A 12,320-nucleotide genomic window follows, 5' to 3' on the forward strand; every position below is an offset into this window, starting at 1 on the left:
AAAAAAAATTTACAGCCTTTCCAAAAAGCTTTTTTTTTTTTTTTTTTTCAAGGGAAAAAGGTGTAGAATCACTTCAGGGGTTTTATGGTCTCCTCTCCCCCATCCTCCTTGCCCCCCTTTTCTGTGTCATTTCATTTTTTTATGTCTCTGCTGGAGGACAAAGCCTAGCTAGTCGAGAACTTGGATCTCCCCGGGTCAGTACCTTTAGTGGTGGCGGCCACTGACCTCTGACCCTTCTCCCTGGGCCCCTTCCCTCCACTGTCTGGCCTCAGAGGAGTTGCATTTCAAGCAGTGGATGGAGAAGTGTTTCCTGTTTAATTCAAAGCAACAAGTACTTATTAGGCACCTACTGTTTACTGGCAGCGGGTTAGGTATCTGCCCTCAGAGATTCTATCACTGCCTGCTTAAGATCCTCCAGCAAATCTTCCTCAAGCATAGAATGAAATCAAAACCCTCGTCCCTGTGTGAGCTGGCTCCCGCTCACTTCTGGGACTTCCTTCCAGGCACAGCTTGGCCACTCTGGCCTTGGAAGTTCGTATATGCTCCGAGCTTAGTCCCACCTCGGGGCTCTTGCACCAGCTCTTCCGTCCACCGCGACTACTGTCCCCTGAAAGAGCTCCCTCCTCATCCTAACAGTCTCCTCAGACAGGCCTTCCCAGGCCATACAACTTAAGTAGGCAGCCAGCCATCCTCCAGGTAATGCCCCGTGTCACGCTGACCACCGTCTCTTCCTAGCCTGCTTGTCTTTGTTTTAGCGTCTGGCTCGTCCCATTAGAACGTGATCCCTGTTAAAGCAAACACCCGGCGTCCCCTGCGGCTAGGACAGTGTGAGTGCCCAGTGGGGCTTCACAAATCCTCGCTGAATTATTGATAAATGAATAGAGAGTCATACTCTGGCTGTGGGTAAGGAGAGGGTGCGTGGACAGGTGATAGGCTTTCCTGGGGCTCTTCTCAGGTTTGGGATAGGCTAACCGCCACCCCCCATATGCCCTCCTTGTGTCCCTTCCCCTAAATCTAGCCAGCCCCAGTTGAAATTAATCATCAAGACAATGTCTATCTCAGTTTTGCCAACATTAGCTAGATGCAGACAAAAGAAGCTTGGATTTTATTTTGGCTGCCCCTCCCCACAATGCAGATGAAACCTAAATTTGCCAGGGAGTCCTCCATCTTGCCCGGCCGCTTAGGGCTCCTCTTCCCTGCCCAGAGCCCATGGCAGGCCCAGGGCATTCAGATTCTGCCTCTGCTACTGTGTGACTTGGGGCGTGTCACTGTCCCTCTCTGTATCATCTCCACATCTATGACGTGAACCACAGCTACGCTTCACAAACCGTTTTGCTTAAGATCCGCTCTAAGAGATACATTTTACTTGCAGCCCTAGAACACAGTTTCATGAAACAATGCTTATGCTCACCTAATAACTCTGATGCTTTCTTAATATGTGTGTGTGTTCCTATTTTTTTTGACCCACTAAATTGCTGTTATGACCCACCATTAGATCATGGCCAGAGATTTAAAAAACATGAGACTGGAGACCCTCCAACACTTCCAGCTTGCCAGGTCTGTGAGGTTCTCCAGCTCCATTCTCAAAGTTCAGCCCTTGCAAGCTTGTCTCTGAGCACCATGTCCCCGCCCTCCCAATCCTCAGCCCCCAGAAAGGACCAGTAAATAGCCCTGCACCTGGCCTCCATCGAGAGGATGCTGGTCCCTCCCCCCTGAATTCTCAGAGACCGAAATGAGGGTTTGGTCTCATCCTGCGGACAAGAGACCCTCCTGCTCCAAGACTTGTTTTTCTTTTCATAGCAGCCCCTGTTGCCCTCCAAGCTCTGGCTTCATTCCTCTCCATCCGTTATAAGCCATTTGTTCCTAATTGCGGAGATCCTGCTAATGACTTCTGAATGGATGGGCGGTGGTGGGGGGGGAGGGGGTGGAGTTCGCCTTCATTAGCAAGACAGTTCTTGGGCTGGAGGGGGAAGGGGTATAGGCTAGGGAAGGGTTTGGTGAGCCGGTCCTGCCAGGCGGCACTGGACAAATAACCAGGAGCTGCCAGGGAAGGTGGCAGATTAATAGTAAAGACACAAGTTGGTGTCCATTCCGTACCCACCGGGTGCCCGGCACGGTGCTAAGTACTCCCCGTGCCTCGTGTACTCTTCATAGCAGCCCTGGGAACTAAGGACAGGGTTAATCCTATTTCACAGAGGAAGAAACTGAGACTCAGAGAGGTAAAGTGACTTACCCAGGGTCACTCAGTATATGGTGGAGCCAGGGTTTGGATCTGGATCTCTGACCAGGGTCCATGAACTGAACGGCCTAGCACTGCCCCCTTTGAAGGAAGACTAGAACTTATCCTCCAAAGCACAGAGCTGGAGATGAGGTTTTAAGTCCAAGGGGTGGAGAGAGGGGATTTAAGAGGCCGAATGACTTCCCGGTTTTGCATTCTGCCCCGAGCCCCCCATCTCCCTCCCTCCCTCCTAAGGGTTCCTTGATGGCTTCTCCTTCGTATGGGATTCTAAATGCCTTTCTCCATCCAGGCTGTGTTTGGGTATCTCTGGTCCTCGGGGAAGGGACATCGAGCCCAGCTTCCTGACGATTCCTGTTTTGGTCTTGTCTACCCGCCTGCACCAGCCTTAGCTCCCCTTCACACCTAGACAGCTGAAAGCACCCAGCCTCGGGGGAGACCAGGGTCACAGGCCTAGAGAGACCATGTTCAAGCTTCTGAAGGCCCTGCCGTGGGTCGGGGTGGCTGGGCAGTCAGAGGTGTCCGGACTCCATTTCCTGGCTGTGGGACCTTGGGTCTCAGTTTCCTTGTCTGGAAGATGTAGACCGTGTCACGGGCCCTGCCTCACTCAAGGGGGTGAAGCTTCAACAAGAAGTAGCCCTGTACAAATGCCAGCTCTTGAACCCTGTCCGCCTAGCCTGCCTCCCCTGTTCAGCCTAAACCAGAGTGAATTGCACAAATGTGCTGCTGGCTGGGAAGGGGGCTCACAGATGCTTTGACAACATGTGTGTTTTCAAGGGGGCTGTGACCTGGTTGGCATCATCAGAGAAAGTGGGGCTGGCTCTGTGGGGTGGGGGCCACCACTGCCCAAGTCTCTCAGCAGCGGGCAGGCTGGTGATGTAATCAGGCCCCAGGGCCAACAGCCGGTATAGATGAGTCCTGGCGTGTCGGAGTGGGGGATAGGACCCAGGTGGGGCTTCAGGAAGTCTCCCGACCTACCTGATCCCTTGGGTGACTCCCCTGGATGTGGGCATCCTGGGCCAGAGGGACCCCCTTCGCTCCCAGGGTGCTGTCCCCAGCCTGGAGTCTGGATGTGTGGACGGTGGTAGGGAGTGGGGAATGGAGGAACACTGGAGTACGCTGAGCGGTCAGGGTCATGTCCAGGCCATCTGGGGAGGGGAGCTTGGACCCCAGGTCCAGGGTCTGCCCATCACCGTTACCCCTGGGCACCCACAGCATGATTTTTCAGTGGTCCCCAAACCACTCTAAGTTGGGTCAGGGCTGAGCTCTAAGCAAATTACTACACAAAATGACCTTGGGCTGTCCACCATCCCCTCCCCATCGCCTCTAAGCACAGGACCTGTGCATGGCGGGCGGCCATGCATGTGAGTAAGTGAACGAACGAAGGAATGAATGAAGTGCCTGCAGGGCCCTGATGACCTGAGGGCCCCTGTGGGCTCCTCCAGCCTCTCCTGCTGCCAGCCCGGGAATGGTTTCAAGGTCCCTGGACTTGCTGGGCCATTTCACTCCTCTGTGCAGTGGGGGTCACTGTGCCAGGAACACATTTCAGCCTCCTGGTCCACCTGAGGACCTCGCCCCTCAGGACTCCTGTCAGTAATAGCTAGTGCCGCCACCTTCTTTGGGCTCTGCGGCCCGGTGCTCACCTCCGCTCCAGCTCTGATGGGCGGCTGTCCTTACAGCTCTGCAGCCATGAGTCCAGCCATGAGTGGGCCCAGTTCTGTGTGTGTCTCGGCACCCAGCACAGCCCCTGGCACACAGGAGGCGCTCAGTAACGTGAAGGAAGACGTGCGTGGGGGCAGTCCCAGGAGGACCCAGCCTTGGCTGGGCTCCCTGTCACTGGGCCTGCAGGGGAGGAAAGACCCAGAGTGGGAGGAGGGCAGGAGGGTGAGTGAAGGGACCGTCACAGATTAAGACTATAAGGCCTGTCATTTTTTCCTGTAAATGTTGTAATTTCGTGCTCCAGGGGACCACAAAGTAAGAGAGTCCACGGGGAGTGAATCCAGCATCCCAGGTCCCTCCCCTTACTTCCCCTGGAAACCCCTCCCCTGTGTTTCCGCTCTGGTCACCTGGGCAGGCCAGCTCCTCCAAGCCTTCCTCTTCCCCCAGCTTGCCCCCCGTCCTCTGGCCCCCAACCCCTTTACCCCACCTCCACCTTTGGAGGACAAAGAGCATGTGTCTGACTCATTAGACCTGGAGGGGGTCACGCAGGCACCTAGAGACAGGGGCTCCTTCCTGATGACCACGTGGCTACTCTCTTCCTTCTATCAACCCCCTCCCCCTTTCCATAGCTTCTCAAAGCCTTTTGACTGAGAAAGGTCAGATTTCTACTTTTCAAAGTAATCTTGGAGAAGAAACCCCTGGCCACTTGTCCAGGGGAAGAGAGGGGTTGAGGAAGGCCTAGGATCTGGGGGTGGGTGGGCTGGTGAGGGGCACGCTCATGTGAGCTCTAGGTCTGCTGGGAGCCATGTGCCCGCAGGTCCACCAGTGAGTATTTGGAGACCGTGCTGAGGGAAGCTAGGTTCGAGGCCGGGGGCGGCTCGGCTGTTCAATGGCAGTGAAGAAGGGGCTTCGAAGGGCGTGTGCACACATGCAGTGGGTACTCGTGATGTTTGCAGCTGGTGAGTGTGTGCGAGTGCGTCACATAAGGTTTTGCCTTGTTGGCGCTTGTGGTGAGGACAAACATGAGTGTGTGTGTGTGTGTGTGTGTGTGTGTGTGTGGACAGAGCTGAGGGAGCCGCAGGGAGCATACCTCGTTACACAGGTGCGCTGGGCAGGAGGCTGTGCCGGCCACTGGCTGACTGAGCTGAGGGAGAGAACACACATTCTCGAGAAGGGAAGGGAACGGACACTTCGCGATGCCACCTTGGTACCAAGCTCGAGTCCTCCCGCCCCCCTGGTATTTCAGAGATGGATAGTGTCCTGGTTTTGCAGAAGAGACTGAAGCACGGGGAGGTCATAACATGCCCAAGGTCGTACTCAGCAGCACAACTGAGATTCAGACCCAGGACTGTCTGATGCCAGAGCACCCTGTCAAAGACCTGGATGCAACTGCCTGCGGTGCTGAAGGAGATTTTTGTGGAACATGGGAGAGGGCAGGTTTTGTGCTCCTGGAATGTGGATTCAGGACAGGTCCCCACATCCCCTGCCTCTGAACTCCACACTGACCCAGAGTGGGGTGATGGAGGGCTTGGCCGTCCTTACGGAGAACTTCATGGGCCTCCCGCCCTAACCCTCCTCTCTCCCACCACACCTCTCACTGCTCACCTTCCAGGCTCAGCGATGGGCCAGAGCTGTTCCCCTGCAAACTCCACACGCTTCCCACTCCTACGACCCTGCCAACTCCTAGTCCAGTCCAAGCCGCCAGGGCCTCTGAGCCCAGACCACCACAGTGAGGTCGGAGTTACTCGCTGGAAGTTCACACATGCCCTTGAGGACTTGACCGAATTCCCCCATGCCACAAGACCCTGCATCCAGATCTCTGGACTCAGAAAGCCACACAGTGCTCAGACCCTGAGACTCCACCCTCATCCCCCTCGACTGGGTGCAGTGACCCCAAGTGAATGCTTCTCCCTTTGCCTCCAGACTGGCCCCCCCGGCCAAGGCTTCCTGGACTCAGATCCTCTCTCTGACACCTCCTGGCTGTGTGATCCTGGGCAGCTTACTCTACCTCCTGGAGACTCCATTTCCTCAGCTGTAGAATGGAACTGATAATCCCTACCTCACAGCCTCACAGGAAGGATTCAGTGAGATCTCGTGTGTGAAAGGGCCTGACACATAGTAGATGCTCAGCAAGTAGTACCAGTATTAGTACGTGGAGTCCATCTGCTGTGCTTTCCCCTGGGATCCTTTTGTGGCCACTGTCCCTTCCATTTGCTGCCCCCGTTGAGTCCCAACAAAACCTCTCAGTCCCAGAGTGAGGCCCCTATGGGCTCTGATTCCACACCCTGGTAGCTCCTCTCAGGGACTCCTACCTTTAGGCTTACCGCCAAGGCCAGTTGCACTCTGCGACCCTCTCACCCACCCCCAAGACCTTCCACCTCAGCCTGGCCTCCTTCCCTTTACTGCCCCCAGACAGCCCCTGAAACCTGGATCCTGCACTGCCCCCTGACCACCCCCTGCCTCCTCCTGGCCCTTCAGGCCACTGTTGGAGCAGGTAGGCCCTGCGCTGACCGACCCCTCTCTTGCAGGCTCTCCAGGTGGCCAGGCAGTTCCTGCTGCAGCAGGCCTCAGGCCTGAGCTCCCCGGGCAACAGTGACAGCAAGCAGTCGGCCTCTGCTGTGCAGGTGAGGAGGATGGGCTTGGCCCCAAGGGACAGGTAGGGCCAGCTGGAGGATGGCTCTGGCCAGTCCCCAGTGCCACAAAGCAGCAGCTTTCCAGAAGCAAATGTGGTCAGTGCAGGGGTGGGGTGAAGAAAGTTCACTTTCTCTTGTCTCCACCTGATCGCCCAGGCCTTCCTCTGCTCAGCCTTTTTGTGTGTGTCACTCAGAGTTTGTGTCTGCGTTCAGCTCACGCCCTCTCTGGGTACCTCCCCTTGCTTCCCTTCCCTGGCTCTGCCCTTGAGGGGGTCCCTGTCCCTTTTCAGGTTTCTGTTTCTCTATCCCCTTGGGTCCCTTGGCCTGTCCCTCTCTCCCCGCTCTCTCTTAGATGCTGAGGTCACCACGTGCCCCCTCCCCATCTCTCACCCACCAACTCTCTCTTGTCTCCCCCAGTTTCCTGTCTCTTGGTGTCTCTCTGTCTCTTTTGTTTTCCTTTGCACAATCTGCCCTTTTTTCCCCCTTTCCCTTCCCCCAGCTTGCTGGCCCATCTGGCTGGCTGGGGGAGGGGAGATCTGTGGGAGGTTGGGGTGGGGGGAAGCTGGGCCTTCTGTTTACCTTTTGTGTCACAAAGAACTTGGGAGAATTGCGGTCTGAGTTGGGTGGGTCACGATTCGGGCAGCCAGCTCCCCTCCCCCTGGGCCCTGCAGCCTCGCTTCCTCGCTCTCCCACCCCTCCCCACAGCAGCAGGGGAGGCTCAGAATTGGGGAGAGGATTAAGCAGGGCTTTGAAAGGAAGTTTATCTAGGGGAGGAAGAGTGAGCAGGATCCTGAGCGAGAAGCTCTGGAGGTTGTGGGGGTGGGGTGCTGAAGGAAGGAGGGAAGTGAAAAAGACTGCAGGGATGAGGTGCTGGGTGCTCCGAGAAGGACCCAGAACTAGGCTTTGTCCTGGGGTGGGGCGGGGGGCGGGGATTCCAGTGCTCTGAGGAGTATCTGAGTCTTACATCAAACAAGCTTAGTCAAACAAGCTTATGTTGGGAAAATGGTTTGAAGAAGTTCAAGGTGACTGACAGATACAGGGCCTGAGCAGTGGCCCTCTTTTAGGAGTCTTGAACCTAATGAGACAGCCCTCAAGGGGGAGGAATTGGGCCAAGATGGGTAGTGGTTTGGGGGGGAGGTGAGAACAGAATCCAGAAGGTCAATAATGGGAAGAAGAGAAAGTTCTGGCACTGGAAAGATGTAGAAGGTTCTCGTACCCATGTGGTGTGAGGACTGGGCCTCTTTGAATTAGGGATCCCCCCACTCCCCACATATTCCGTGAATCTGAAGTGGCCCTCAGGCTACTGCTCTGAGTGGTCCTCACCCTGGGCCTGGCCTCACACCCCCTTCTAGGAACTGGGAGGGGTGGGCTGGGGAACAAGACCGTTCCCCCAGCCAGAGAGGTCCTGCTGGCCCAAGGCAGGAGGGAAGGAGCTTGATGGTAGTTGGAGGGACTGAGGTCAGGCATCAAGAAGGACTTAATGGCTGGCTATGAGGGGTAGGAGATCTGAAATAATTGAGAGGGGAGGGGAGGCTATGGAATCTTCCTTAGGAGAGCCCCTTTCCCAAAACAAGAGCAGCCCTGGATGGCTCAGAATAAGAGACAGAAATTTTGGTCAGAGAGACAGAACAAATGATCCTTTTCTCAGGCCTTCTCTCTCCTTGCCTCCTCCTCCGAATCATTGACTGATTCATCCATTCATCAAATACTTGCTCAGTACTAATGAAACTAACAGCATTTACAGTGCTTACCACGGGGCAGACACTAAGTGCTTTACAAGTGTCATTGTCTCCCTTTATCCTCACAACCCTATGGGATCTACAGATGCTATTATTAGCCCCATCTTGCGGATGAGGAGACCTTGGCCCAGATAGGTTAAGTCACTTGTCCTGAGTCACACAGCTACTAAGGGACGGACCCAGGATTTGACCCCAAACAGCTAGCTCCAGAATTTAGACTTGAATGCCTGTACTGTGCCATCGTGTGTGCTTTGCACAGTAGTGAACACCAGGTGTTCCCAGGTGCAGAGCCCTGGGCGGGTGTTTCTCTGGTTTCAGGGAGGCGGCGTTCATGGGGCCGTGTCTGAACTTCCCCAGGAGTCTGGAGCTCCAACTGTTGACCCTCTTCCTCTTCCAACCCTGGGTACCTTCCTTGCCTCTCAGCCCCACCCTTCGGTCCACAGTCTCTTAGGAGGGTGGAGCTTCTGTCCCTGAGTGGGGCCCAAGTCCTACAAATCGCTTCTCTGTGAGTAAAGTGGTTAATGAAGAAAGATAGATGGGCACCCGTTGGCCCCCACATGACAGGGCAGCTCCCCAGTGCAAGGCAGGATTGGCTGCCTCACCTCCCAACCTTGTTCACCACCCCTCTCCTGGAGCCAGCTTCAGAAGTTTCTAGAACCATGTTAGTGTCCAGCTGCAGCCTGGAGATGGCCTAGCTTGTGCCCAGGCCTGGGTCACAGGTGGGGAGAGGTCAGTTACAGAAGGCAGCAAAGGTAGCCGGGAGTTTTGAGGGGCGGAGGGGACAGTGGCTAGGGCCGGGCCCCTTAGCTCTGCCCAACCTCCATAGCATCTTCTCAGCACCGCTGAGGCTGACACTTCCAGAATTTCTGGAAATTCGTCTTGGTGCCCCATCACTTCTTTCTTACTGCAGCCCCAGGCCAGAACTAGTCTGAGGACTTCCTTCTGGTCATCTGCAAGGGAATTTCACCAAAGCTCTGGCCTGATCTCCCCACTGAGCCAAGGACCCTAGATCCCATTTCAGAGGCTTCAGACGTTGAGTTTGGGTCCTTGATTCTGGCATCAAATTGTATCCGTGGGGTGTTCAGCCTCTCCACTCTCAGCCCCTGGACAAGCACACTGTACTCATGGTGGGTGGAGGACCCAAGGGCCTGGGCAGGGTCCCTGAGGGAGGGGCTGGAGGCAGCTGTGGGCGGTTAGCCCACGGCTCACACTGCCAGGGCTTCGGTAAGCATTTGGCTGCCCTGGCCACTCTCCAGACAGTGACTCACGGGCCTTGCTGAGCTGACAAGCCGACAGCGCCTATCCTGACACATCCCAGCCTAGTGAAGGGTCAGCGGGGACACCAGTGGGGCTCCAATTCAGTTCTCAGAACCCTAAGGGGCATGGAGGGGGGTGCATGGTATTAGCCAGCTCAGGAGCTCAGCATGCAGCAGCCACCTCCTGACCTTTCTTGGCCCCTTGGGCCCCGGGAGACCAGTATACCCAAAGTAATCTGGCTGCATGGAGCCGCCTCTCCAGCCGGCTGTTGGGCCAATTGGCAGGAACGGCGGGGGCCAGGGAGGCCTTCCAAGGTCATCTCTTCCACTCCCCTGCGTCCAAGTAGGAAAGCCCCAAGGAAGGAAATGCCACATCCTTTCTTGCATGCCACTCACCGTGACTCACAGCCCTAGTGGCTGGAAAGATCCCCTCGTGTCTGGGCTGTCTCCCTGCCTGGGCCATGTCCTTCTCTAGTTCAGTCCTCCCAGCATGAGGAGGGCAGGCTGTGGGCCCTGGTCCTCAGGAACCCTGGCCATGTGGTGCCTTCTGGTGTTGGAGAAAGAGGGAAAGGAGGAGAAGAGGAAAACGCAGAATGTTTTACAAAGTAGTTTTCTCTACATTTGTATAGAATTTAATGGCCTACAAATCACTTTCACTTACCTCTATTCCCACTCCCCCTTTGGGGACAGGCCGGGTTATTTAAGTTCTCTAGGTCTCAGTTTTCTCATCTGTAAAATGGTCATGATGATTAGACCCGCTCCCCCGCCCCCATTTGGTGTGAGGATTTAGGGAAGTGCCTAAAGGCACATCATTAGCACCTAGCGGCCTGGGTGGAAAAGGTGAGGCAGGTGATTTAGAGAATCCTCCAAGTCAGGGACAAGAACCTAGGTCACCTGACTCAGAAATCCAGGACTCTGAGCTCTGGTGGGCACCGCCACGGGAGGAGGAAAGAAAGGACAGCCAAGCCTCCTCCCAGTCTCGGGGGCACCCAGCAGAGGACACAGGCTGACTCCTCAAGAGGTGTGGGGGTCTGTGTCACTGTCTGCCCCCTCGCCCAGACCCCTCTGAGAGGGAGGACCAGAAGGCCCCTACGGTCTGGCTTTCTAGAGTCTCCTCCAGATACAGCTGTACAAAGGGAGCTTGGCCTTTGGATCTCCAGCCTCCTGGACCCCTCCGCTCCCTGGATAGTTCAGTTTCCAAACACGCTTCCTAACCTTCCTCAAGATCTGCTCCGGGGTAGGGAAGGCCGTGTGGATGGGGAAATACCAGGAGCCATGGAGTTCACAGACCTGGGCCTGAATCCCAACCCTGCCACTTAAGGCTCCTCGTTAGAGGCCCCTGGGAGCCTTCACTCACACACAGTGTTCACGGCTAAAGAGCGAGGGTATGCCCCGCCCAGGGCTGTTGGCACAGAGATGGCTGGGATAAAGGAGATAAGCCCAGGGCTGGGGCTCAGCCATTAGTTACTGGGGTGGGGCGGAAGAAGAATCGGGGGCACTGGGAGCTCCCCCATGTCCCTGGATCTACAACACTGCCCCTGCTACTCCTCTGCCTGGGGATTCCCTCATTGGTGGCTTGAGGCTGAGTCCTGCCCCTGCCAGGGATCTGGAAGGGAACCAGCTCCTCCTCCCCTGCCCTACCCACGCGGCAAGGGGGAGGTGACAGGGGCCGTAAGTCCCCTGAGGACATAACCTGTCACATCCTGCCCAGGACAAGTCCCTACAGGGTACTGCTCCCTGACTGGGCTGCCCAAACCCCTCCCTCCCCACCCCTGGGCTAGCAGACAGGCCTCTGATCTGCTGGGGGAGGTATTTCAGCTCAAGGGAGCAAATACTCAGTGAGGGCCTGCTGTGTGTGGGAAGGGGGGGGCGCTTCTAAGACTTGGCAGTGGGAGGGGAGATTAGACAAGCCGGGCTCTGAGCCCCATCAGGGCACCTGTCCTGCCAAAACCGCGGGACAAGACAGCGTTGCACCTTGGGCCTCCCTGGCTGGGACTGCCCGGGGATTTCAGGGAGGTGGGGCAGAGAGAAGAATGATGTTACTGCTTTTCCAGGAACCTTTTGCTGGTAGCTAGGTTCTCTGAGCCTCCTCCCGAGGCCTGAGCCAGGGCCAGGGATAGAGAGCCTCTCCACGCTGAGACTCCTGCACGTTCCTGCCGGAAGGCAGGTGTCATCTCTTCTAGTTCAGCTCCTGTTTTAGGGTTTGAGGAAACTGACAGCCCAGAGACGGCAAGTGACTTGCCTGGAGGGCACACAGCAAATTCACTCCAGAGCTAGGAGTAGCAGCGTGCCTCCTGCCTGCCTGCCTAGTGTTCTTTTCCAGCCCACGTTGACCTGACTACACCTGTATACGTGGGTGGGCACTCACTGGGTCAGCACTGGCCTCTGTGTGTGCGCTCCAGACAGCTGGGCCGGTGTGCGTGACATGTACGCAATCGGAGCTGAAATCCAGGTCCTCATGCCATGGGGTCCCCTTTTTGAATCTGTCCCATGGCTGCGGACGGCCCTCTGGCCAGGCCCACCTTGGAGATAGCGCTCGGCACAGACGGAGCAGGAACCGGGAATGGCTAGGTGTTGCCCATCCCCATGACTGGGGGAGAAAGCCTGCAGAGCGTGGATATGGGTCCTATTGACCAGTGTCACTAGGGTCTCCTCTTGGCTCTCTGGAGATAGTGACCACCCTCATGAGCGCCTGCTGTGTACCAGGCTCTGTTCTAAGTATCAGCTCATTAATCTGCACGACAGCCCTAAGAAGCAGGCCCTGTTGCTACTTCCCCTTCAGAGACAAGGAAATGGA

The 12,320-nt window shown here is 56.2% G+C and overlaps 1 protein-coding gene across 5 annotated transcripts in view; it reads left to right on the plus strand.

The window, feature by feature from the left end:
* The window catches only part of FOXP4 (forkhead box P4), a 53,595-nt gene that overhangs the window by 24,297 nt on the left and 16,978 nt on the right, over window positions 1-12,320 (plus strand). For all 5 annotated transcript variants that reach the window (XM_044387225.3, XM_026507476.4, XM_026507478.4 and 2 more), the window contains exon 3: window positions 6,424-6,519. In XM_044387225.3, coding sequence (XP_044243160.2) covers window positions 6,424-6,519 — 96 coding nt within the window. The remainder of the gene's footprint in view (window positions 1-6,423; window positions 6,520-12,320) is intronic.

This window comes from Ursus arctos, unplaced genomic scaffold (assembly GCF_023065955.2).
Source record: "Ursus arctos isolate Adak ecotype North America unplaced genomic scaffold, UrsArc2.0 scaffold_29, whole genome shotgun sequence".
NCBI lineage: Eukaryota > Metazoa > Chordata > Mammalia > Carnivora > Ursidae > Ursus > Ursus arctos.